This window comes from Ochotona curzoniae, unplaced genomic scaffold (genome assembly GCF_017591425.1).
Source record: "Ochotona curzoniae isolate NIBS_2020 unplaced genomic scaffold, NIBS_Ocur_1.0 scaffold_2476, whole genome shotgun sequence".
Taxonomy (NCBI): domain Eukaryota; kingdom Metazoa; phylum Chordata; class Mammalia; order Lagomorpha; family Ochotonidae; genus Ochotona; species Ochotona curzoniae.
The window spans coordinates 14807660-14835065 of record NW_024467095.1 but is presented as its reverse complement, the minus strand read 5'-3'; the positions used below and the strand labels follow the sequence as shown (position 1 = coordinate 14835065).

At 41.3% G+C, this 27406-nt stretch overlaps 3 protein-coding genes and 1 long non-coding RNA gene across 6 annotated transcripts; 2 read left to right on the top strand and 2 right to left on the bottom strand.

The window, feature by feature from the left end:
- The first annotated feature begins 2420 nt into the window (after positions 1-2420).
- On the top strand, positions 2421-3882 carry TAS2R5 (taste 2 receptor member 5). Its single transcript, XM_041002255.1, has one exon. The coding sequence runs from the start codon at positions 2989-2991 to the stop codon at positions 3880-3882; it is 894 nt and encodes a 297-aa protein (XP_040858189.1). The 5' UTR covers positions 2421-2988.
- A 1152-nt stretch (positions 3883-5034) lies between these two features.
- Positions 5035-25364, top strand: LOC121170858 (trypsin-like). Of its 3 annotated transcripts, none has more exons than XM_041002258.1 (5): positions 5035-5193; positions 19742-19883; positions 23161-23411; positions 24099-24235; positions 25077-25364. In XM_041002258.1, the coding sequence occupies exons 2-5, from the start codon at positions 19798-19800 to the stop codon at positions 25224-25226; spliced, it is 624 nt and encodes a 207-aa protein (XP_040858192.1). In that variant the 5' UTR covers positions 5035-5193; positions 19742-19797; the 3' UTR covers positions 25227-25364. The 3 variants fall into 3 exon arrangements, with proteins under 3 accessions (XP_040858192.1, XP_040858190.1, XP_040858191.1); XM_041002256.1 differs by lacking the exon at positions 5035-5193 and adding an exon at positions 13783-14523; XM_041002257.1 differs by lacking the exon at positions 5035-5193 and adding an exon at positions 17215-17780.
- PRSS37 (serine protease 37) lies at positions 8120-14344 on the bottom strand. Its single transcript, XM_041002259.1, has 6 exons — positions 14261-14344; positions 13871-13986; positions 11819-11960; positions 9804-10057; positions 8893-9029; positions 8120-8377 (listed from the first exon to the last, which is right to left on the bottom strand). Exons 2-6 carry the CDS (start codon positions 13902-13904, stop codon positions 8231-8233), a joined length of 714 nt encoding a protein of 237 aa, XP_040858193.1. The 5' UTR covers positions 13905-13986; positions 14261-14344; the 3' UTR covers positions 8120-8230.
- On the bottom strand, positions 23297-26840 carry LOC121170861. The gene is made up of 3 exons (XR_005886062.1): positions 26540-26840; positions 23935-24396; positions 23297-23385 (listed from the first exon to the last, which is right to left on the bottom strand). It is a non-coding gene; the product is annotated as an uncharacterized LOC121170861 (long non-coding RNA).
- Between the last annotated feature and the right edge of the window lie 566 nt (positions 26841-27406).

Below are 27406 nucleotides of genomic sequence, written 5' to 3'. Positions count from 1 at the left end.
GTGGCCTATGGGTGGTTTTTGTTTTCTATGTTAAAATTTTAGTTGAAAAGTAGAACTACACACACAGAGAGAGAGAGAGAGAGTGTTTTCATCTATAGGTTGACTCCATAAATGGTTATAATGGTCAGGGCTGCTCCTGGCTGAAATCAGGGACTCAGAATTCCATCTCATCTCCCATTTGGGTGGTCCCTGGTACTTGGGCTGTTCTCTGTTGCCTTTCCAGGTGCGTTGGCAGGAAGCAGGATCAAAAGCAGGGCAGATCAGGACTTGAGAACCAATGCCCTGATTCGGGATGCTGGGAATACTGGCATTACAGGTGGCAGATTGATCTGCTGCTCTATAGTTCTGGCCTGTGCTTTGCATTTCTTAGCTTTTGTGGGCTTGAAGATTGACAGAAAGCAGCAGTGTCTCATATTCCATATTCAAACCATGTTGGAAATGGAGTGCTGTTTGTGATGTTTCTGTTCCAACGTGCTCTCTGTATGGACACCGTGGAAGATAAAGTCACGCACTTGTGGCGGTCTGAGTCAAGTTTCCATGGCTTTGAAGTTCCTCCTTGACCCAGTTTAGGCTTTGTCTGGCTTTTCTCCCCATCATCTCCAATCTTGCCTCTTGAAGCTCATCACCACTCTTGTTTTGTGCTCGCCTCTTTATCCTAACGGTCATGAGAGCTGAGAAACCTGTGAACGGGGTCTGTGCTGGGGAATGTGGATGCTGTAATGTGGGAGGGGGGCATAGTCCCTTAACTGGATGATTGACCACCACAGCATTAAATAAAAGATGTAAGTCCTTGAGAGGATAATGTGAAAAGCAAGATAGAAATTCAACTGTGTGCTCATGAAGCACTGCAAAGTCTATTATTTTCATAAAATCTGGAAGTCACAGCTGGGTTTTCATGTTTTGCATGGAAAGTGTCATGTTTTTCCAAGTTACTTCAGATAATCCAGTTTTCTTTGCCAATATGTTGCAAATTCTCCTTTATAAAAGGAAGTAGAAAATAGTTACAATTTCAAAATAATACATGTTTTAAATAATGATAAACTTGTACATTAATTACTGGATATGTTTTGGGCAAACATTTTTTGGGTAAAATTAACAAAATAATGATCTCAATTCTCTATGTGGTTTAGCTTCTCACAATACCAGCAGTAAATTATTTGTTAAAACTTTTGCTCTTTCTGAAGATACAGTTTTTGAACCCAGACTAGACTTTCTGGAAATACATCAGTTGGCTACCACAGCTTGTAGGAAGGTTCAGGTCCTAGGAATAGAGTGGGTCAGCTGGGGACATAGGGACAATCATGTTTCTAAGAATTGACACAGAAATTGCTTCTTAACAGGTTCAAGTTTTTCCCCAGGTTTTCTGGCTGCTGGAAGTTGTGGCTGTTTCCTCTGCTTCCTCTCAGGCTGTAGCCAGAGTGTAGAGGACTGGATCTTGGAATGGGTGGAAGTGACATGGAGAGCATGATTCCTGCAGGGAGACATAGTGTGGTATTCCTTACATTGTTGCCCACTCCCCTAGAGCTTACACCTACTGGGCACTCTGTAAATCCCATGGAAAGGAATGGGAGTCTAACCTAAAAATTCCATTATTCTATTCATAGAGGAAGTGAGGCCCAGGGAGGGGCAGTGCCATGGCCACAGCTTCCTGGTATCTGAGGCAGTGTTAGGCCACCCTCCAGGGCTGCTTGCATGTGGTACAGCACTCTTTCTTCCACACGTGTTTTTTTTTTCTCTCTCTCTCTCTCTCCTCTCTCTAGAAGATGTCCATTCCTTTTGCAAAGCTTTCAACTGATTAGCTTGGATCCACTCAGGCTAATCCCCCATACCCCTATTTAAACTCAAAATTGACTGTTGCAAAGCTTTAATTCATCTACAAAAGCCTTTCACCTTTCTCTAGTCACAAAAATGAAAATTTTAAATGTGTGTTTCAGCTTAAACATGCATTCTTGTATTAGAATCTGAAGGATGGTAAATGCTTTTCTTGTATTTCTGTGTAACTGTGATAATTTCATACTTTCAGCTCGTCCTAAGATCTTGATGTAAGTTACATGTTAAGGCAAGTGTGTATATATAACTGGCAATAAACAGCATGTGGTTTTGAAGACCATGGTTAACAGTAATGATTTCTATTCTTTTTTTAAAAAGATGTATTTATTATTATCTGAAAGACATATTTCCAGAGAGAGAGAGAAATAGAAAATCTTCCCTCTTGTGGCTCATCCTCCAGGTGGCTACAATAGCCAGGCTGAACCTTCTGAAGCCAGTCTCCCAAGCAGCTGTGGGAGCCTAAGGACTTGAGCTGTCCTCTGCTGCTTTCTCAGGCTTAGGGCAGGGAGCTAGATGGAAGTAGAACAGCTGGAACCCATATGGGATACCAGCACTGCAGGTGAAAATAAGCCTGCTAAGCCACCGTGCCAGCCCCTATTTCTGTTCTACGACACTTGAATGGGTTATGCCCCAAACTTCTGCTTCTCAACTACAATGGAATATGTCTTTAATGTCTAAGATTATTCATTTTTATGATTATATGTTCAGTGTTCTTTTACAGAAAATGAAATTTCCTTTTTTCATAATGGCATGTGAGTTTACATGTGACACACATATAGAATCTGAGGAGTGTTTTGTTTTTCCTTGGTGAGAGATATTGTAATATTACCAGCTGGTGTCTAGACTTCAGACAATGATCTTTGAGGAGCTGGTGTCTATAGTGATGTTTCCAGTCTCAATCTAGGATTCAATCAGGTAGATGCAAAAGCAGAGGATATCATAACTTCTAAACTCTCTGTTCCCAGTCAAAGGCATTCAATTTCTGCTTGAGAACAGGGTTTGGAAAAATAAGCCAAATTCAGATTTGCTGTTGTGAAAATCTCCCCCGAGTATGCTGGTGCTACCAGCAGATCTGACATCAGCCAGAAGTCATACATATTCATCAGCACGGAGCCAGGCACATCTCGGTGCAGCAGTGAGACACCCTACTTTCCAGCCATGCTGACCGCTGCCCTAGGACTGCTCATGTTGGTAGCTGCGGTTGAATCTTTCATTGGTCTGGTCGGGAATGGAGTCCTCGTGGTCTGGAGCTTTCAAGAATGTATTAAAAAATTCAAGAAATCTTCATACCCCCTCATTGTCCTGGGCCTGGCTGGCTGCCGATTTCTTCTGCAAGGATTGCTTATGTTGAATTTAATCCTACTTCTGCTTTTCAGGAGCAACCACGAGCTTCAGTATTTTAATGTCTTATGGGTCCTGGTAAGCCAGGCTAGTCTGTGGTTTGCCACTTTCCTCAGTGTCTTCTATTGCAAGAGGATCACGATGCTTGAATTCCCTGTCTGCCTGTGGCTGAAGCAGAGGGCCAACGGCCTGAGTCTCTGGTGCCTCCTAGGGCATTTTTTCATCAGTATGTTGCTTCTTGTCAACATTGGCTTCAACTCCTGTAGGCTTTCCCAAGGAAACGACAGTTTTCCGTACTGTCTTTCAGACTGGCGTTATAGGTATATCCATCAACTCACTGCAGGCAGTTGGTTTCCTTTCATGGTATTTTTCGTTGCCTCTGGGATGCTGATTGTCTCCTTATACAGACACCACAAGAAGATGAATGTGCACACAGCTGGCAGGAAGGATGCCCGTGCCAAGGCGCACATCACTGCCCTCAAGTCCCTGGGTTGTTTCCTTGTGCTTCATCTGGTTTATATCCTGGCCAGCCCGCACCCCGTCACCATCAGATCTTCCGTTGATCTCACTGATGCCTTCATTGCCGAGACACTCATGGCTGCCTACCCTTCTCTTCATTCTGTCATACTGGTCATGGGGATTCCTAGGGGAAAGCAGATTTGCCAGAGAATCCTGTGCAAGATCTTGTGTGCTTGGAGAGCCTGGGGCTAGTGATCTTAGCAGACAGGTGTGACCAGGACAGTCCCGGGAGATGCTTCTTGATGGTCAAGGGGCTGACTTTGTTTTTTCATAAGATTTTTCTTCTTTGATGTCAGCTCAATGAATGGGCAACAAGACATTCAGAATAACAGCCAGAATTATTTCTCTTTGTGTGATGCAAAATTTGTATATTCCATGACTTATAGAAATCAAGGCTGGGGTTTGATGTTTGGTAAAAGAAATGTCATGTTGTGTATGTAAGTGGCAAATGACTTAGTTGTGTGTTTTCTTTAGGAATATTTAACATAGTTTTGTTTTGTTTTGTTTTGTTTTTCAGAAATTTCACTTTATCATCAATGGTAATATTTTGAAATAAACTTAGAAAGTATTACATAATTCTCTCATTTGTTAATTGTAGCAAATCCAGTCATTTAACTGGAAGCAAAAGAAAACTTCTGGAAGTGTCTTGTGTCCTAGAAGTGCTTTAAAGTAGAACAGTAGATGTTTGTCATGTGTATTAAGCGCTGATGTTGAGACGTGGAATAGGGAGAAATAGGAATGAGGATCGCTTTCTTCTGTGCTCTAAAAGATCACTGTGTTCTCCGTGGCCATTTTGTGTCCTGCATGGTAGTGTTCTCTGGTGTTTCCACAGTTCATCCTCAGATTTTGTTTTGTTTTGTTTTGTTTTGGTACCAGATCTTTGATTTGGGAATTATCTGAGATGTCAAATCCATAGACACAGGCACTGTCTGTTTTTGTTTTGTTTTGTTTTGTTGTTTTGTTTTTTAAATCTCTGTATTTCCCAAAGGTTAGAATCTCACCTAACCTATAGTCAATCCACTATATATTTTCCATATTTTCTATATATTTTCTATGATTGAGTGGCCAGGGTAATTGGTCTTGCAACTCCTCCTTTGTGTTAGAGATGAAGAAAGTGAAGCCCAGAAGGCAGCAGAGATCCGCTCAGAGATTCAGAGGCAGCTCGAACTCAGCTTCTCATGCTCCCTTACCAAAGAACTAATTTTGCCTTTCTCTCCAATCTTGTCCATTCCTCTCTTCATGCATATTCTTAGCTTTCTTTGCAGCTTGTTGGAACACATTTTCTTTGGTTCAGTTCTTAGAAGATCTGGAATCTAGAAGACAATACTTGATATAGGTCAGTATTTTTTTTTTTCAATTAACTATGCTGATATTCTGCCATTTATTTATTCTCCAACAAATATAATTTTCTTTCCCCAGACAGTGAACATCTAGGCACCTGTGGATATCACCCATCACTCAAAGGAGGCTTGGCCCTGCTGCTGTCACTGGGAGAACTGTGAGGTCAGGCACATCTTTTGTATACTGGGAATAATGACATTTATTCTCTCTCTCTTTTTTTTTTTTAACTTTTTTAGTAGCAGAATGAATTTCCATTACACCATTCCTATTTTTATACAGATTTCTTTTGTGACCACTTATGATAATATGTGACATTCATATCAGAATTTACATTTTATCAGTCTTATTCACATAATGTTTTATTTCATTAGGTTTCAATAGCAACTATACGCAGTTATTTATTGTGATAACATTTAGTAGATGGCAGAACTGAGGCCAAAACAATGATTTTCAACTGCTAAGTGGATGCAGGTGCAAACAACCCTGGATTTTCTGAATCCAAGTCTTGTATTCTTTTCAGGAATTTTCATGTATTGCATTGATTATGCTTGTGAGTCTTCACACTAGGATTTGTATTATTGAATGTAGAAATTCATGTATGTTTTTACAGCAGGTAAAATAAACAGCTAATATTTCAAATTTGATACTAGTGGGGCAACTTGATGCTAAGATCCAAATCACAACAGAATAATTAACCCAAGTGGACACCAATGGATGAATGGATGAAGAAACTCATATCTCACAGATACGGTGGAATAGTTTTCAAGTTTGAATAAAGAAGCAAGGGTAGGCATTGTGGTACGCAGGTTAAGCTGCAGATTGGGGTGCTTACATCCCTTGTTGGAGTACCTGGAATTTAGCCTTACCTCCACTTCTGATCCAGCATTTTGCTGAAAGATACTGGGAAGCCATGCGTGAAGGCTCAAGAGCTTTGGGTTCCTGTCACTTGAGTTAGAAATCCAGATAGAATTCAAAGCTTTTGGCTTTATAGTCAAGCCTAGCCCTGGCTGATCTTTCAAATAAATAAAAATAAATAAGTTAACATTAAAAAAAACCAAGTGCACCTTGTCATTGATGGAAACAGGCACAAACCTGCAGGATGTTATGCTGAGTGGGATACACTGGAAAAACAAAGACTGCTATGCAATCTCATTGATATGTGGAACTAAAAGAAGTTATTTTCACAGAAGCAAGTAGTAAAATAGTGGTTGACAGGAGTTTGGAAGATGAGAAAAATGGAAGGTGTTTATCAGAACGTATAAAGCTTTACATAGCTGAATAAGCTCTAAAGAATTATTGTTCAGTATATTGACTGTAGTTAGTACTTTGTATGCTTCAAATTTCCTAAGAGAGTAGACCTTAAACATTCTCACTACAAAGAAGGAACAACTATATGAAATGATACACTAATTAACTTGTGTATGATAGTATTTCATAATGCATAGACAATGAACACATCACGTTATATGTTGTAATTATAGGCACTTCCCATTTGTCATTCTGATACAATAAAGACAAAATCCCTGCGTTTTCCCATTCATCTTTTGGAATCCTACTTCTTTTCTTTTTTCTATACATGATTGAGCTTCTGACAGAAGTGAAGCTGCTTTGTGTTTTAGCCAAAGAAACAAATCTGGATGCAAATATGTGCTCTTGAATGGAGTTTTATGTAAATAATCTTATAATTTGCATTTTTAGTGCTGCAGTTCAGTCCATTGTGTGTGTGTCTGTGTGTGCTTGTGTATTCAAAATCTTCTAAATTATGTTCTCTGTGATGGTATAGTCTTTCAAATGTTAAAAATGTGATATACGGGCACGCATAAGAAAGGATTCAAACAGCAGTGTGCTGCTCTCTCTTTCAATTGTTCGGCCCATTGTCCAGATACAATCGTATCAATTTTTCTAGTTCTTCTGTGATTTCTTTCACACCTCTGATCATATTTTTGCTTCTCTTACAAGCTTCTCAGATTTAAATTGTAGATTATGAATCTCATTAATCAGGATTTGAGTTATCTTATTTAACTCCAAATTCATTCTGCTCTCCTAAATTAGATTTTAGTTTTATTTTTCCAGTGCTTTCAAATTTTTGTGGACCATGACTTTTACAATATCTACAGATACTAGCCATGTAGGACAAAATTAGTGCCTTGCTTTTACAGAGGTTGCTGCAGTGTCTTTAAGAACCGCTTACTGGGGCCCGGTGTGGTGGCCTAGTGGCTGAAGTCCTTGCCCTAAATGAGCTGGGATCCCATATGGGTTTTATAGGCACTGGGATTTGACTTACTGGTAGTGACTCTGTCCTGGAGTTTTGCCCTTTATTTCCTTTCATCCCATTGGCTCGCTCTACAACTGCTGCAATCATGGTGGCCCTAAGCAAAACCGAGCTTCCCCAGGACCTGAGCCCTTAGCCAGAGGCACAGTCTTTAACCTTTTGAATGAAAGGTAACAGGGAAATAGCAGATGCTGGTCACTGTGGTTGCTTGGACCACCCCATAGTATTCATGGTGTTCAGGCTATGAATATGACAGAATTTCAAGTCTGATTTTCTTGAAATACATTCCAGGTTCTGATACTCCCCAGCTATGACTAATGTCAAATAACCCTTTTTAACCTCACTATTCTCATTTGTCAAGTGAGAATAAAAGAACTCCAGGGGCCAGCACTGTGGTGCAGTAGGGTAAGCCCCTGCCTGTGATGCCACCATCCCATATAGGTGCTGGTTTGAATCTCAGCTGCTCCATTTCCTATCCAGCTCCCTGCTGACATGGCTGGGAAGGCAGCAGAAGATAGCCCAAGTCCCTGGGCATCTGCATTGAGAGACTCAAAAGAAGCTGTAGGCGCCTGGCTTCAGATCAGCCCAGCTCTGGACACGGTATCCATTTGGGTGGGTGAAATGTCTTTCTGCCTTTCACATAAAATAAATAAAGTCTTAAAAAGAGAACTTGGAAGGTTTGTCTATAAGCATTTTTGAGCTTAGCAAAATAACCCCGTCCAGTGTAGTAACTGCTTCTGCTTGATTTTGGTTCTTCACATCATCAAAGGACACGAGCAGAGACATAAGCAAGGAAACCAAGACTCCCTGGCATACTGTACCCAGAGATTTGATTTGGAGATTTTATTTTGAGGTTAGGGAGAATATGAGCCTCTACAAATAGTGGAAAGGCAGAGCTGGCGGGGCACGAGAGGCGGAAGCGAAGTCTCACTTTTCCTTGTCCTTAGTGATGTTCTCAATCCAGGACACGTATTTGTAAACATTGGTGTAGATGCCGACGTCCCCTCCCATGAAGTGACCCACCTCAATTCCCTGCAGTTTGTTTTTGCAGAGGACAGTAGCGACAGCCACCTCCTATCGGAGATCATGCAGGGAGAGAGAGAGAGATGGTCAGATCCTCTCTTCTATCTTCCCTCATAGGAACCTGCCCCTGGTTCTCTATTGGAATGAATCTCGTCTCCAGGCAGCGTATAGGTCATAAGGAGAGCCCCGATGGGCAAACAGACGGCCTGATTTCTGTTATCACTGGTCTGGTGCGATCCTGAGCAAGAGAACAGTCTCTCCAGAAGTTGCACAAAGACACTTAAGGTGTGCTTGCACTGGCTGGGCTGGTTTCGGTTTGTGGGAAACTAGGATGATTTTTTGAAGCCATGCCCATCTTCACAGTGTTACTTGTGGCTCTGAGAATGAACACGTAGCCAAGTGCTGTGGACTGGAGGTACTGCCTGGTGCTTTACAACAAGTAAAGACACCTGGAGACTCAATTACTGAAGAAACAAAAATGGCTTTAGATATCAAAAAAATAATATTAATGGTTACTTAACCGGGCACAGGTAGGCAAATGAAGGAGAAAATAAAGAAAAGATTACCCCAAAAAGCCTGCTGAATACTTTGATAAATTTAACGCATAGAGAGTTGCGGTGGCTTTTCCCTTGTTCGGTTTGCTGGCACTCTCTATCAGACATGGTGGGGGCCTCTATGTTCTGTCGCAGGTCAGGATGTCTGCCTAAAAGGAAGCAAATGACAGTTGGTATTTAATCCTTCTAACCAATGCTCCCCCCTCATTTAAGTCTTTTCATGTTTGTTTCTAAATCATGAGAAAAAGATGAGGTGGAGGGCTGGCCCTGTGGCACAGTGAGTCAAATTGCCACTTGTAACAGTTACATTTTGTATGGCAGTGCCAGTGGGAATCCTGGCTGCTTCACTTTCAGTTCAGCTGCCTGGAAATGCCAACACACTTCACAGCAGATGTCCAAGTGCCTAGACCCCCGCCACTCAAATGGGAGATGCAGATTGAGTTGCTAGCTCCTATTCTGGCCTTCTGTGGTGTGTGAGCTAGCAGATGGAGGATCTCTCCCTCTCTCTGTTGCTATGCCTTTTAAATAAACTTTTTTTTTAAGTGAGAGAAAGAATAAACTTTAACGTAGTTATGAGAGTCAGTCCTGAGATTTTTTGAGCTAGTCTGTGTCTCTTTCTTTCTGGTTCGTGTTTGGTCTTGGACAAAAGGAGCAGCTGAAAGGAACAAGTGCTTTGCCTGTGGAATGTGTGTGTGGGCTGTAAGGCCACAGCCTCCATCACGTGGTTTGTGCCTCTGACACTTAGGAATGGCACAGCCAGGTGGCCTGGTGGCTGCAGGTGCCAAAGCCCCCAGAAGCTTTTGGCACTTACGGAGCCTTCTCTTTGGTTCAGGTCAGGCCTGCAGCATACCCCTGGGGTCTTCACCCCTGCCCCTCTCCTCCCCTCTGCTCCCCACTGCTGAGGGCATGGGTGCTGCACTCACCGTTGTTCTCCTGGCTCCAGTCCAAACCCGAGAGCAGGCAGATGGTGCCTGGCCGGACATTGCTGGTAGCCAGGGCGATGGGCTGGACTTTGTGATTAAGAGTGGCAGGCTTGGCTAGTTTAATGAGCATAAGGTCATCCTGGGGGGAGGTGTCAGTTAAGTTCCAGTAGCGGACAATCTGGATAGGGTTAATTGTCTGCTCTGTGCCGTCTCTGATTCTGCTCTTGAAATTTCCCAGCATGACTTTCAGGTTTCTGAAGGGAAAAAGTTGTTAGTAATGACTACCATCATCATCGTCATCTTCATTGCTAAGATTCCAATATGGTAGATGTTGTAACCAGTACCTTATCTGGATTATTTATTTATTTATTTTAAAGATATATTTATTTTTATTACAAAGTAAGATATACAGAGAGGAGGAGAGACAGAGAGGAAGATCTTCTGTCCGATGATTTACTCCCCAAGTGACCACAAAGGCTGGTGCTGCACCGATCCAAAGCCAGGAGCCAGGAACCTCCTCCAGGTCTCCCACATGGGTCCAGGGTCCCAAAGCATTAGGCTGTCCGCGACTGCTTTCCCAGGCCACAAGCAGGGAACTGGATGGGAAGTGGAGCAGCCGGGATTAGAACTGGCGTCCATATGGGATCCTGGCGCATTCAAGGTGAGGACTTTAGCCACTAGGCCACACCGCCGGGCCTCTTATCTGGATTATTTAATTTAGCTCACAAGTCTATGCATGGATCCTCTTTTTTTTTTTTTTTAATTTACCTATTTAATTATTATTTGAAAGTCAGATATACAAAGAGGAGGAAAGACAGACAGAATGATCTTCTGTCCACTGAATCACTTCCCCCAAGTGGCCGCAATGGCCAGAACTGAGCCAATCCTAAGCCAGGAGCCAGGAGCCTCTCCTAGGTCTCCTATACAAGTGCAGGGTCCCAAGGCCCTGGGCCGTCCTTGACTATTTTCTCAGGCCACACAAGCAGGGAGCTGGATGGGAATTGGGGCCGCTGGGACACAAACCGGCAGCCATATGGGATCCTGGTGGGTGCAAAAGGCAAAGGCTTTAGCTATTAGGCTACCGTGCAGGGCCCAGTGGATCCTCTTTTTGTTGCTTTTATACATAAAATAATGGAGGCACTTGGGAGTTATTTTCCTATGGCAATTGAGGTCCTTAACTGCCATATTTTCATGTAGAAGTTCCCAGTGGAGTGGAGAGAAAAAAATAATGCATCCCCAAGAAATATTTACCATCCACTCAGCAGAATCAACTGGGCAGTTTCATTTTTTGTGAGGATGGGAGAATGGAATGACTTGAGTGTTGTATAGTTCTGTTTGTTGCACTGAATCCACTAACAGCTTTCCTTCACATTGCTGTGTACTTATGGAAACTAAATCAATGTGTTCTCTTGTCCTCTGACTTCCTTTTGGGTTTTGTCCAATAGAAACTACCAGGAATATTTAAAGGGAGAAAAGAGGACCTTGGGATATTGATATCCTCTCAGTCCTATGGCTGCAGTATTGCCACAGTCTGGCTGTGCACCTTGCCAAAGGTTACTATTTCTGTTACATCACTTAATGGTGATCCTGGGAATACAGAACTGGTCCCTCCATTTCCCGGTAACATCACTGTGATATTACAGTTAGTTCTTCTATCAAACTCTCTTCAATTCACCCAAGTTAAGTGTATTATCAGTTGCCTGCTGGGCTTTTACTGGTAAAATGTGGTCAACTTGCCAATAAAAGAAAAAAAAAACTTGAGAAAATTGCTGGTGGGAGACTAAGAAGTTATAATGTAAAACAAGGTTCATCAGTTCTGACACTATTGATATTTTGGGCTGGACGAGTGTTTATTGGGAGGGACTGTGCTGTGCAACATAGGATGTTAGGAGTATAGTTCCCCTAGCCTCTACCCACTTGATGCCTGTAGCACTGTTGTCCACTTGTAACAGGTGAAAATATCTTTGATATGGTCAAATTTACCAGGGAAGGAAGTTGTTGTTTTTCGTACTCACGGTAGGTAGCAGTGAGCTGGGGCCAGCACCCAGCTGGGTTTGATGAGAACCCCGACACAGGGGTTGAAGTGAGATTTGAGATACACCAAGTAGGGAGCAGGATCTTCTTTCTGCACAGATGAGTGAGTGAAGGAAGATGTGCCTGGGAAAATAATTGAAAAAAAATTTTTTCTCATTGAAAAGAAATATAAACAATTGGTCAGGAAATGGGATACTTGACATTTTTCTAATAAAGATATAGGTTAATATAACATTATACTTAACACCCATAATGTATTGGTTAATATGATAATACTCTATCTAATAAAGAGTAAATAGAGGGTGCTACAGCTCAATAGGCTAATCCTTCTCCTTCAAGTGCTGGCACCCCCATATAGGTACTGGTTTGTGCCCTGGCTATTCCACTTCCCATCCAGCTCCCTGTTTATGGGCTGGGAAAGCAGCAGAGGATGGCCCACTGCCGTGGGACCCTGCACCACATGAGAGACTCAGAAGAAGCTGCTGGCTCCTGGCTTTGGATTGGCTTAGCTCCAGCCATTATGACTCTCTGGGGAGTGAGCCAGCAGGAACGAAGATCTTTTTCATTCTCTGTAAATCTTCCTTTCCAATAAAAATGTAATAAAATCTTAGAAAAGAGTATAATGAGTATAACTGAATTTACTGCTTGTAAATGGATTCAAATTTCTTGAAAAGGCAAAAGAGTTGTAAATTATCTCCTGCAAACTCATAAGTCCAACCAAAGAATGCATTTTAAAGAAATAAACAATTCTAGGTAAAGACAGTAAGAGTGTTAATCAGAATACTATTTAATAACTGAATGTGGTAGCATGAATATCTAATATAGCAATGTTGGACGCTAGAATATAGACCATATGTACTATGAAATTCATTTGGAACAAGTGAAGCATTATATAAAATAATTATATATTAAAGAATTGTACTTAGAAGAAATATCAAGCATCAAAGGAAATGATAATGCTTCAGTTTAAAAATAAAATAGATGTATATGTTTTTTGCTATATTATACTTATAGCAGCAAACAAAAACATTTTAATGTGCGAAATTAATATATTGAGTCTGGGAATACATTCAGAGCATTTGAGGTGCGGTAGTATGTGTTGACCAAGGTGGGATTCTGATAATGATTTTTTCCCTTCCTGAAAAATTTTCAAATTTCTAGTATGAAGACATGGTTTATAAATGAATTATTACAAGGAATAAAGTGGAAGGAGGTCAATTCTAGTGTCAGAAATACAATATTGGTCATATCTTGTCTGATTTGGGTTTTTTTGTTAGTCATCTCCAAGCCTGAGATTTTATTGTGTCATTCTCTTTTCTGTGTGATAAACATTGTTAAGAATCCCAAGGTGAAAACAGCGGGCTATTAATAAGGCAAGAGACTTTGAACTTGATACCCGGGGTAAACCTGAGTGCTTTATATGGATTTATTGAATCTTCACAACTACACAATATAGACACTAAGATTCTCATTTTGACTGCAAAAGTGGAAACATACAAGCATGAACTAGTTCTGTCTCGTGCAAGTAATATGTGATGTAACATAAGCCAACAGGGAGGGACTGATGAGCAATACCTCAGCAGCAGATTCTGCCATTCAAAGAAAAAATCTTAAAGGAAGGTAGGAATCGAAGCGAGTAGTACTGCAGGATCCCGGAATGCCTTATATTCTGAGTAAAGTTTCAGACAAAGGAGACTACCAGAAATCAAAAAGAGTTTGTATCCCGGAAAGCACATGGGGATTTGCCAGAGGGGGATGAGGTAGATGTTTTGGAATAATCATAGGGAAGGCACTCACTATTGAGCATCCTTCAAGGCAGGTGGGTGCCATAACCCACCCCATCCCTTGGAACCAGAAGAATCAGCTCGTCCTGTCCTAGGATCCTTAGGTTGGAACCCAAAAGGGAAGAGCCCTCATTTTGTTCCTGAGAGTATTGACTCCTCTGTACCTGCCACACATCCTCCTTCTGTCTTAACTGAATTCTACATTAACTTCTGCCTTACAGGACAAAGTGGAAGGTGTCAGATACATACCAGCAAGGATGCACAAGCAGAATATAAATTTCATGATGGATTAGATTCCTTGTAAGATGTAGAAGAGGAGCCACAGAGTGTGGAGCCCTCAGCTCAAGTCGTCTCAATAACGCCTCCTAGAATCAGTGGAGTAGATTAGGAAGGGTGCAGTATGGGACTGGAAGTCAGTTTTGGACACTTCGGGAGAGGGAGATGAGCGGGGACTATGTTCTTATTAGGGTTCTTCATGGAAGGGAAAAGCTTACTTCCATATATTCCTCTCTTCTGTTGTTAAGGGGTCATCTGCTTGATGCTAGTTCAGCTCTCCATGGAAAAGGGAGCTACAGGCCAAAGACTTATCGTCCCCACAAAATTCTCGAGGCTAGGGCTGTGGTGGACAGAGTTCCTTACCTTACTTAGCTCATGGAGACAGTATCCCGGAAGTTTGCTCTGAACCCCTGACTGGTTAGTTATGCTGTCCTCAGGCCACTCCCCTCTTTGTTACGCTAGCATGATCTCTCTCCCTGATCACTGTTTCATCACTCGGTGATGACCACCAGTGTACTTGGTCTGGTTATCCCAATCCATAGCTGTGGGGTGCAAAAGTGAAGAAATGGAAAAACTTTCATGGAGCAGTTGTCTCAAGAGTTGGCATATAGTTCACATTCTACAGGGTCCATATCTAGGATCTCAAAGTATGATGGTGAAAATTCATTGGGTAGTGGCTCTTAAATACTGCTTACTTAATGCAAAGCTTTTCTGCCATAATAGACTCCCACAATCATGTGCGGATGCTTGGAAGGTATGCTTTAATGAGAACATGTATGGGGACAGTACTTAGTAACATCCATTAAATACTTCCTGAATGTCAGGCACTGAACTGAGTTCTTCAGAATTTCTTCAGTAGTAATTTTATTTAAAGTTAGATATACAAAATTATTTGTAATGCATATCACTCAAACCCTTTGCAGTTCCTTAAATTCATTTTCTCATCCCAATGGCACAACTTTAGAAAGAGAACTGGGGCTGGTTTCATTTCTTCAGTTTTTTCTTCCCCCCGATCTCTGGGTGACAGAAGTAAAACAGAATTTAAGTGATCTTCTTGATCACACATGGTAGGAAATGTGAAGCTCAACGTACATTTTGTTACTGGATGCCTACAGCTTTTCAACTGTCTCGTCCAGGGTTTATTCTATCAATTAGCATGGATGTTGTAGATCTGTTCAAATTCCCTGAAGTGTGGAAAGTGTGGCAGGGTGCACTATCTTGAACCTCACAACAGGCAGAGAGCTGTGTGGGCGAAAGTAGGCTGATTATAAAATGTACTTATGCTTGGAAGACAAGGTGAAGGTGGATATGGAAGTGAAATTATGTAAAATAATTGAACAGTTGAAAAAGAAACTTTTCTCTGAGGTTGTTTGCCCTAGAGTTTTTCATATAGATTGGGGCTGGAAAGGAAGTGTGTGGTTTGGTTCTGAACATAAAAGGAGGACCCCTAGCTCTCTGAAAGAGATGAGCCATGGGGACTACAGTCTGTCTATGAATTTGCAATTGACATTGTAGCCCAGACCTCTGGTCTCACACACACAACTGCTGGCTGGAAAACATATTTACATTTCCTCCAGTTGCCTGAAATTTACCGTATACTAAAAGAAAACTCTTCATTCCTGTCAGCTTTTAAACTCACTGTTCTATCATTCACTTGTTTGACTTCTCTTTTTCTCACCACTGACTCCTAAAGCCCTTCTTAGTTCCCATGAATTTCTTGAATCTATGTCTTTCCATTTCCATTGCAACCAGTCTAATCCTTTCCATAATCTTGTATCATTTGGGCTATCTTCCATTGCTTTCCCAGGTCAAGGGCAGGAGCTGGATCAGAATGAGCAGTTGGGAGCACAAATTGGCACCTGGTTTTCCTTTCATATTCTTATGATTATCATGGCTGTAGCCATTTAGTGTTTGTTCAAACACATAAGTAATGCTTGCTTTTGTGAAGGTCAGAAACTAGTCTTGAGAAAGGCAGTTGAAATTGGAAAGTAATCCAGCCCTCTCCCACCAGCATGGTTAGAGGCTGAACTTTATTGTAACAGAATGCAAAAGGGGGACAAGTTAGGGCACAGAAAGCCTAGATTCTAGGCTGAGAGAGTGTCAGCGTGAGTAATGAAATGCTAGAATCTCTTAACACAATACTTGGCTTCTTTCAGATCCCAGCCCAATAACAATTTGCAGCTGCTTGGTTTTCCAGAACACCCTGCTAATCCCTTCTCTGGGTAGAGTCAAGCCTTCAAGCAAGTTTCCTAAGAACTGCACTGATGTCTGAGCTACCCTATTATGAGGCAGACAATTGGCCTCAGCATCACACTCAATAGCCCAACATCCTTTCTGGCCTAACAACTCTAAACCATCCTCCCCAAAGAGGGTGCTAGTTCCTGAAATTGCTAACTGCTACCCACTCATCTATTAATGGGTTAAATGGTCTTTATGTTCAAACTTGCCTCATGTTTTAATTTGACCCTAAACAAACTTTTAGTAATGTATGTAGATCTCAATCATTCCTCAAGCCAACATCCTGTCTTTAGGATGGCCATTTTGTTTTCCAAAACGTAGATGAAGTCTTACTTATTTCCTGCTTAAAACTTTTCTGTACATCTATATTGCTTCAAAAAGAAGTTCAATCTTTTAGTATCATTTCATGGCCCTCTCCCAAACCTCACTGTATCCCGACAGTGCCACTCTATAGTTCTGCCTCCTTTGTGCCACACCCCTCTCACCCACCTTCCTTACAGTTTTATCTGGGTGCATACAGGCCTTAAGAAAAACAGGTGTTTTTGTTTCAATATTAATTACTTCAGCTTTTAGCTGACTCTTATTGTTAATCTCTTCCTCCATTTTTTGAAGGCTACTAATGTTTGATATGAGCATCTTACTTAAAACTTCTCTTAAAAAATTAAGACTCCTGCAGATAGATGTGTATGTGTATTGATATCCAACATTTCCTCATCTATTGACACACGTTTGATCTTCAGTTCTTCGACTGTTAGTGTCATAGATTCCATGTATGTATGTTTACATCTGTCCCCAGCCACATTCCACAGAGCATCTCAAAGCTACAGAGTTACTGAGTCTAGTATTGTACCATTTTACCATCCCCACTGGTTTTTCATTTGTATATTACTGATAAATTTTGTCACCAAAATTCAGTTATTTAATTTGAAAATGGTACCTACAGAGACAGGGGTTAGAAAATATGTGAGAGAGGATAGTACAGTGATGCTGAGACTGGCATTGGTTGGGAACTTAGTTCACACTGTGTTGTCATGAGATATAACCTGTAAAAGGAAAGCTGTTTTGAGGAGCAGTGGGAGTGTGACTGGCATCCATACAGGGGTGGGAAGTCAGTGTGTCACACAGAGGGGCGGAGATGTAGCTGACCACTGGGAGAACAACGCCAGTGGGATGTCTAGAGGGAGAGGATGCTGGACACAGTGCAGGGAAGGAACTGAGGAAAAGGATTGAGAGGTCAAGGGAGGCCTTTGGAATGATTCTACCAATACAAAAGGGACTCTACGGAAGGCTTACTTGGCTCCTATTTTGGAAGCGAATAGAGCTCAGATTCCTGAAACTAGCTTTTCCCAAGGCAGGTGTCAGTACAACTGAGAAGATAATAAAAAACTACTGGCTGAAAGAGCAAGCAGTTGTGTACTGAGGCATCCATTTTACACAAAGACCTGGAATGGAAAGGAGAGACTTCTGGGTGACAGACTTGTAGATTATTTATCTCTAGTTCTCCCACTTGCACCTGGTCCTGTTGTTGAGAATCTCTGACATCTGCGCTGTGTCTGTTCATTCCTTCTATGACTTTTATCTTCAAGACAAGATTCAGGCGGCAACATGAAGTTCATCATCTTATCTACCTTGCTCATGGTGGCTGGTGAGTGACTGAAGATACTGTTTTGTCAGGTTGATTTGTACTCTCCTGGGAATGAGGCTGTGGTGCTACAGTGAAGAGGGTGAGCTGGCGGATCAGGCCAGGATCAGGACAATTTGGGAAACAGGAAGTGTGCGAATTCTTCCCTTCTATCTATCATTTCATGCTCTATCGTTTCCAGGACTGCAAATATTTTGTTATGGCCTTAAATTCATCTCTGATGGGGCCAATCTGGGGCACAGTGCTTTTGAGGCTGCCTGTGACCCCAGCATCTCATATTAGAGCAGCAGTTTGAGTCTTGGCTGCTCCATTTCTCATCTAGATTCCTGCTAATGCACCTGGGTAGACCCTGGGCGATTGCCTAAATACTTGGGCCCCACTACCCTTGTGGAGAACCAGATGAGCTCCTGGTCTTGACACGCCCAACTTGGGGCATTGTGGCAATTTGGGGAACAAATCAGTGACATCTTTCTCACCCTCCCTTTGTTCTTTCTCAATCTCTCGCTCTTGCTCTCACTCTCTTTACTGTCACTCTGCTTTTCAAATAAATAAATAAGTTTTGAAGAGCAACAAAAGGCCTCCTCTGAAAGGATGATAAGGTTCTTGGCCTGAAACATGGAGATATGCTGGAAGTGAGGATAGAGATGGGAGTCTGGAAGGAGGTGTAAGAACTGATTATGTACACAAGAAGCAGAATAAGTTTTAAGTTTCAAAAGAATAAGAGCTTTCCTGGCTTTATTATCATGTAATAGTAAATCTCTAATAACAGTGATAATCACTATCATCACCATCATCATTATTATCACCATCAGAGAAGCATTTTGTAATTATTATTATTATTTTAATTTTATTTTTGATGATGATTACATAGTGGAGAAGGGTGCATGCCCATGTGGACCACTGATTAGGGTGGGAAGGAATAGGAGAAGGTGGATGAGACCATTGTTTCCAATTTTATCTTCTGCCTGTATCTGGGGGAAGGGAGGAAGGAATGAGAGAAGCCACACCCAGCATCCTAACAGCATTAATACCTGGGGATGGGGAATGCCACCCAATGTCATCCCAGGGTCCCCGATATGGAGCAGATTTTTGAGGACATCGTTCAAGTGGTTTTCATAGTTCTGAGATGCTGTTGATTTCGTTCTCCAAGGATGAGGAGATCCTTCCAAGGTCCAGTGACTGATATGGTTCATCTCAGAGTCTCCGTTCACCTAGATACTTGCTGTCAGTGCTTGGCTGAGAGAGTTATCCGATTTGTTTTGCCCTCCATCCTCTGCTTTGGAACTAGATGTCCTCTGCAGACCTCAGTGATCTGTCATGTCCCGCATGTGCATCTGAGCATGCTGTCTGCTGCACTGTCTTTAGCACCTGAGGAGTCCCAGTTCTGACACATGCCCACCATGGTCAGACTACAGATCCTGCAATTTTTCCCTGCAGCTCCTCTATCCGGTCACCTCCCAGTGAAAGATCTCAAACACCTGGGGGATGGGAATTGCCACCTGATGTCATCCCAGGATTCTTGGGCCAGCCTGATTTGGCCCACCTCCTGTCCTGCCTGGTACACCAGCCTTGCCCGATTAGGCCACACCCAATGTTTTGCTTATTATATTTGTAAGCTCTTTTGGAGCCTGTTTTGTACTTATTTTTTATTTTCATTTTCTGTTTTTTTTTTTTTCTGATTTTGAGTTCAAAAATATTCTGCTTTTCTCTCCTCGCAACATTATTATCAGTTTAATCATGGAGGCTTTTCACTTGTTGAAACTTTTAATTCTTTAATTTGCCTTTCTTTTTTCACATATTCTACTTATTAACTAAGGTTACCTATTTTAGAAAAAAAAATGGATTCAAAAGCATTCTCATTAGTTGAGACATTTGATGATGACTGTTTTATCATCTTCAGTTAATTCTATCATATTAGTCATACTGATGTTGATAGCTGTTGTCTTTTCTCATTCAAATTCCAGGTGCTGTTCTATTCTCTAACGAGGAACTGGAGGAAACAGATAACCTCCTCTACTTAATGTACCTGAATTCCAGTTACCAGTCCTGCCTGGGGACTCTGATTGCCCCGCAGTGGATTCTGACTGCTGCACAGTGCTTCTTACCGTACGTAATGGGCTCAGTCTGTGTCTTCCGAGGCTCCACAGTTGGCATTTAATAGTCCTTTTGGGAATTCTAGAAAACTTGCACTGATCAAAAAGTCTTAGCCGAGTGAAGATGCAGGAGAGTTTGGCTACTTAGATAAAACATGCCCTATGATTGTTTTACTTTGTAAAGATCCAGAAAGGAAATGTAAATGTAATATTTTATATATATGTAAGAATAACTCTCAAACCCTGTTTGTAATGTTTTTAATGTCCATTCAAAGTGATATGTCTGTGATTATATTCCATTTTCTCTGCTGTATAATATTTTAATGTGGATGTCACTCAATTTATTACTTTTCATTTTATCTAACATTTCAGTTTCATCTTCCTTTCTTGTGAAATATATAAAGTATGAAATATAAAGAAAATATTATCCTTACTTTTTTGTCATTTATATTTCATTATGGCTCTCAGAAACAACCGCTTATCTACTTTTTTCCCTTTGTACTTTAGTCTTGAATGCCACAGAATTGTTTTAACAGAAAACTTATCTACTTACTTGCCCAAAAGTCACGTATTTCCCATGAACTTTTTCTGGTATTCATGTTTATATTTATATAGGAATATGCTTCATAATAGATTAAGCCTCAAAGTGATCTTAGGACAAAGCTAATTTGACAAACCAGACAGACAAGATAGTTAATATCCCTGCTGTAAACAGTATGCGGAGCCAATGATCCCATCATGTTGCATGAGGAAAACAATGGTGTTTATGTGCTTGATTATGCACGTCATCTCTTATTCTCAATGCTTGGAACTCTAAGTACTTTGAAATGTTTTATGCTTGACAGTGAGGCTAACCTAAATCTAATCAAATTTATTTTTGTTCCATGTGGCCTAATACACATATCCTGAGAGTAACTTTATCTTTTTAAACAATATTTTGTGTACTTTTTGTTCTAAGAGAGCTCTCAAATGAAGACTTACTCTGCTCAAACATTCCTGAAGATGACTATACCAAAATGATTCCTCCAGTTTGCTGTACCAATGATAGAAGTAGTTGCATTGATTTGAACAGAGAATGAGCTTGTATTTGGTCTAGTTGACTGAACAGACTGTAATGACTCAGAACTGCAGTAGGAAGTGGAAAGAAGCTGGTCAAAGACCAGTCATCTCCAACTGGTGTTCAGGCCGAATGCCCGGAGTTCTCAGGAGTGCAACAGCAAGACCAAGGACAGCCATGTTTTAGTGACTGAAGGCACAGTTTGTTTAATATTGATGATCTGATGAGACCTTGGCAACTTCCTGGTTCCTGGAGTTGGCTCAAAAATGGACTTATTGGGTCACTTCCTGCCTTGTTTCTTTAGACTTTCCTTTTTCTAAGTACTCAGCAGTTGACAAAGATGCTAGACAAATGATTCTGCTGGGCTGAGAAAATAAACTTAGCATTTGGAACTCATCAAAAACAAATGAGCGCTCATTAGCAACATGGTACTTATGGTTGAAGAAACCATGGGTAGGTGCTGCATTCTGTGTTTGGAGTTTCAGTGCCTGTTAATGAGTAGATTTCAATTGGATTTCAGTGGAATATCCAGAATGGCTGATCGCTGTTTCACTAAAGGGTCATCAGGAAAACATCTTTGTTTCAGAGAATTTTAATGGAGAAATGAGTAGTGTATATTCAAATGATGTGCCTTTGCCTTGAAATATTTAAACTTTCTTTGTTGTTTTAAAATTAGAAACTATTTAATTGTTTATTTTTAATCTCCATTAGCTTTAGAATCACCTTTTAAAATTATTTTCCAGGGTCCAGCATGGTAGCCAAGCAGCTAAAGTCCTTGCCTTGCATGTGCCAGGGTTCCATTTAGGCACTGGTTCTAGTCCAAGCAGCCTCACTTCCCATCCAGCTCCCTGCTTGTGACCTGGGAAAGCAGTTGAGGATGGCCCAAAGCCTTGGGACCCTGCATCCACAAGGGACACTGTGAAGAGCCTCCTGGCTCCTGGCTTCAGATCGACTCAGCTCTGGCCATTGCAGCTGCTGGGGGAGTGAGTGAATGGACATAAGCTCTTCTTCTCTGTGTCCCCTGCTATCTGTATGTCTGACTTTCCAATAAAAATGAAAATAAATCTTTAAAAAATTGTTTTTCATAATACATTTTTGCAGGTATAGGGTTTCCTTCACCCTTCCGCTCTACTTCCTTCATTCCCGTGACTGCTGTTGATTTCTTAAGTATACTCTCACATTTGTTTCTCTTTCTGTTCTCAAAAGAGGCTCTTTCACAGAAGCTACTACATTCACAGACTTGATCATCTACTTTTTTTTTTTTTAAGATTTATTTATTTTTACTGGAAAATCTGACACACAGAAAAAAGGAGAGACAGAGAAGAAGATCTTCCATCTGCTGATTCACTCCTCAAGCAGCCACAATGGCTAGAGCCAAGTTGATTCAACGCGAGGAGCCAGGAGCCTCATCCAGGTTTCCCACACGGGTTGCAGGGTCCCAAGGCCTTGAGCCACAAGCAGGGAGCCGGATGGGAAGCAGGGCTGCCGGGATAGAGTCGGTGCCCATATGGGATCTTGGCAGGTACAAGGTGAGGACTTAAGCCACTAGGCTACCATGCTAGCTCCAATCGTCTACTTCTACGCTTCTTCTATCTGCTTCTGGGTCTTGAACGTGAGCTGCTTTCTGGAATTATGAGTTAGGGGTCAAGTTATTGCATTGCTTATTTCCTAAAGGCACCGCTCATATCACATTAAATTATTGAATTCCTTTTTTTTTTTTTAAAAAAAAGATTTATTTATTTTTATTGGAAAGGCAGATTTACAGAAGGAAGCAGATACAGAGAGAAAGATCTTTTATTTTCATTTCCCAAGTGACCGCAATGGGGCACATTAGAAGCCAGGATCCAGGAATCTTGTCTGGGTCTCCCACATCATTGCAGGGGGTCAAGGCTTTGGGCCATCCTCTACTGCCTTCCCAAGCCATAAGCAGAAAGCTGAATGGGAAGTGGAGCAGCTGGGACATGAACTGGTGCCCATACGGGATGCAAGCGCTTGGAGGTGGAGAATTAGCCAGTTGAACCAACGTGCTGGCCCCAACCCACCGAATTTTATAACTTACTGCGTACTTATGCATAGGTGGCAGTTACAGATAAAGGATCATGTGAGCAGAGACGAAGGAAAAGAGCTACATGCATTACTGATCAAGGGAAATTGTGTATACATATAGTATGATTAGTCTTTTCCTCTGTGTTAATATCAGCTATATATCTTCTCTCTCTCCTTCACCCTCCAGAGATCTTCAGATTTTCTTTCATGGTGGTTCTAAAAACATTAAAAAATTTTCTGGGGAAATACTCCCCTATGAGAAGATCATAATTCACCCAAACTTCACTGCCACTTCCCCTAAAAATGACCTTATGCTGATTAAGTTGTCAGTTTATCTCTCCTTCTTCTACAACCTGGAATTTCAATTGCCTACTTTGGACACACATGAAGTTAGTAGTTGCTTAATTCCTACCTGGATACCAAATAAAGAATTTAATGGTGAGTGATTATCCAAAATACATTTTAGTTGTTTTCCTAAGAGAGATTAAAAATTTCCAAATATTTGAGGAGTTAGGAGGCAAATGAATTTTCAGGCTTGGTATCAAATTGTAAAACATGTGGAAAACTAGGAAAGGAAAGCCAGTATTGAGTAGAGGGGATGCTCTCTTGAAAGACTTTGGCAATCAGTCCGTTGTTGAAGAGTTACTTGTGTGAGCCACATTGGTGTATATTACAGGAGACTGTTTCTCAGAGTTGCATATTCATGTATTGGTTCTTGATGTTATCAGTTATAACAATGGTGTGTATAATCCAGGAAGCACTGATTACATACCCTGCAGTAAGTATTCTACATGTATTATATAAACTTCACTGATACAGATTTCTTAATATTTGTATCTTATACATGAAGAAATTGAAACTTGGGGAGACGGATCTGTTGACCCAGATCATCAACTTGGTGATGGAAGAGTCTGAATTCAGATATTGGTCAAATGTGTGTGAATACCTCCCCGCCCATCACTCCTTTATGCTTCAGTTGGAGATAAACTCATCTGTGGCATGGGCCAGTGCTTCTCCCTCTGATACCCAGTCTGAAAAGAAACCTTGAGGGAGGAAGTGGAGGCGGGATGTTTTGTGAAAAAGCCAACAGAAATGTAATTTTTTTTTTTAATTTCTTGTGCATAGGAAATTCAGAGTTAATCCAGCATACTGTTAAAACTGTAAGGCATTCTGATGCAAACTGCGCCAAATTGCTGAAAGAGAAATTCCTCAAAGGCACGTTCTGTGCGGGATTTCTACTAGGAAACAAAGAATACTGCCAGGTAACTTCAGTCATTTCGTTGCTCATTAGCTCAACCTCTACTTTTTTTTTTTTTTTAAACTCTGTTACCTTTATGAAGGGCTTGCATTCTACATCAGGCTGAGTATTCTGATTATTCTGCTCACAGTGAAGGGTTGAAAGAGTAGCCTTCTCCTCTCCACCCTGTGTTAGAGATGGAAATAAAATCTGAGAATGGAACTTGCATTATTTTGACATATTGTTTACTCAATACTATGTCAATTAATTCCATAATGTTGTATATTGATGCTGATGTTTTGTTGGGGATTTTAACTGACCGGAACTTTACTCTGTTAGCTCTACCTTCAGACCAGAGAAGGTCTCCCCAAGAGGCCACTGAACTTATCTGGACAATAAGATGCTGGACTTTATGCTAGGTATATGCTTGCAATGAAGGAATCTCAACTGAACTTGAAACTGTGGTTATGCAGCAAGGTGGAGGAATCCACTATGGAGGGAGGGGTGTGGGAGGGGTGGGGAGAATCCCCAGTGCCTATAAAACTGTATCACATAATACTATGTTAATAACAAAAAAAAAAAAAGAAAGAAAAATGCATTGGAAAGAAAAAAAAATAAAAAAAAATCTGAGAATGCAATGCTGCCTTGCAGCCCCCGCCCTGGAATGTCCGTCTGAGGGATGATCGGGAAGTAGTGTTAATCAGGGTGGTGGATTTTTTTTTTTTTCTTATGTACTGGGACTCTATGTGTGACAAACATAGTGACCTTGGGTTTTCTTCGGATTTTGTTCGGACCTTGGGTTTTGTTGTAAGGATTTTCCAGGTTGAAGGACAATCCCGATGATCTCTTGTCCTTTTCTTTGGTAGGAGTTCAAAGCTGCACCAGCTATATGTGGCAGCCAGTTACACGGGATCATGTCTTGGGAAACAGGATGTTCTCTGAGGGGATACATCACTGTCTTCACTGATGTTTACAGTTACCTTCCTTGGATCAACAGCATTATTAACACATCATAAACCGACCCAAAGCTCCACGGACACAGTTAACTCGCAACTGATCAAACACGATCTATGGAGAACACATTGGGTATCTGGTCCCAACCTTTGTGAGGGCCTAGGTTAACTGAAACTTCAACAGAAATTGTGGCTAACTATTGTGTTGGCGTGACTGGTTTTCTTAGTGTTTCTCTGCTTTTTCCAACACCATAAGTAAGTATTGATACCGCTGAAAAGGTGAATACTCAGGAGAGAAGGAGTTTATTTGGGCACAATTTTTAATTTTTAATATTTAGCCCTAGGAAATGGATCAGGGGATTAAGCAGATGAGGAGAAGGACATAGATATTTTGTCTCCTTTCTTTACATACAATTTGATTGTTTAATTTTTTAAGATAGATTTTGCTAAGAGTTTGTAGTTTATTCTTTTTTTTTTTTTAAAGATTTATTCATTTTTATTGGAAAGTCAGAGTTGCAGAGAGGACAGACAGAAAGATCATCCATCTACTTATTAATTTCCCAAGTGGCCACAATGGTTGGAACTGAGCTGATCCAAAGGCAGGAGCCAGGAGCTTCACCTGGAACTCCCACGCAGGCACAGGATCCCAAAGCCTTGGGATATCCTCATCATTAGTTTATTCTTATAAGGGATTGTTTTAAAATCAATTTTCCTGTAAGCACTGTAAAAATCAGAACATTGCCAAGTATCAGATCCCAGAAATAGTTGCCAAGGTTTTCAGTGTGGGCTTCACTGATGCAGATCTTTGTGGCATGTTGAACCTGTTTCTCAAGAATGAGCTTTCAAGTTTTCATGTCATGCATCTATTATATGCTCTAACTAATGTTTCTGTTAAAAGGAGATCTGGGAACTGTGAGCATGAGAGGCTCTGAGAGGCAGGCAGTCTGTTGAGATCAGTGTATGTGATTTGCTTTGTAATTTCTGTCATTGCTTTGAAAAGAACACACAGCCCATTTAGCATAGTAATCACATTCCTTATGATCACCATAATTAAAAACTCAGCTGTTTTGAAAAATTGGGTCAATTATCACAAACTTGCACTTGTATAGTTAGTCACAAGATTGTTTTGAAGTATTCTACAGGAGGATACAGTTGTATTAAACAATGGATTTCTCAGGTTTTCCAGCTCCTTCCAGGGCACACATTAGCAGGAAGTTGAAATTAGGAGCATAACTGCACTCAAATCAGGCGTTTGACTAAGTAGGACATGGACCTCCGACCAATGTTCTAATTGCCAAGTCAAGTGCCCATCCCTCGCCTCATTTTTATGCCACTTTTCTGTTTTACTCTTGGGAATTAGTTTTTAACTTTTATACCTCAGCTCAAGCAGCTCATGGAAATGTAGCATTTGAGGACATCCGGGGAGAATGCGCAGCTGACCAGCCGGAGCTGAAACAGGCATGTTGAAGATAGAAGTGGTCCCTGGTGCCAACAGACATGACTCTGAAGTCCACGCTAGAGAAGTGAATAGAGGAAAAAGCTAGTCAGGCTGATTGTCTTTATTCCTAAACTGGTTTTTTTCCCTTTAACTTATTCGTTGGTATTCTGATTTAAAATACTCACAGCATGTATAAAACACTGTGGCTACAAAGAAAGATGAAGCAAACAAGATACAACCTACTTCCAGGCACTTACAATTCAGTGTGGGTGGTGCTGGCAATGTGGCATAGTGGCTGAAGCTGTCATCTGCAGTGCTGGCTTCCTATCCAGGAGCACCAGTTTGAATCTCTGGCATTCAGCCCTGAGTGCTGAGAGTTTGATGCAAAGCAGCAGAAAGAAGAGGACAGCCGACCAGGTGTGTGCTGGTGGAGGTGAGGCTGTCCTGTTGCAGAGGTGATGATGGGAAGGGGCTCTGGCAAGGAGACATTTGAGCCATTTCCTGTGACAGTGAAGAGCTCAGAACTCCTGGCCCGTGGAGAGGTCTGGCCTGTCTGCTGTATTCCGACTGTATTCAGCAGAGGACTTTGAAGTTAAGGTCGTTGTTGCTGAAAATTCACTTTATTGTTTTTAAGAGATGCATACCTTTCTCAAGTTCTGATACACTTCACAAGAAAGCTTCAGAAATTTATTTGGAAGGCAGAAAAAAGATAGATATAGATACCGACACAGAGATCTTACAGCTACGAGTTCATCAGTCAAACGCCTGCAGCAGCTGGGACTGCCCAAAGTCAGGAGTCAGGGAT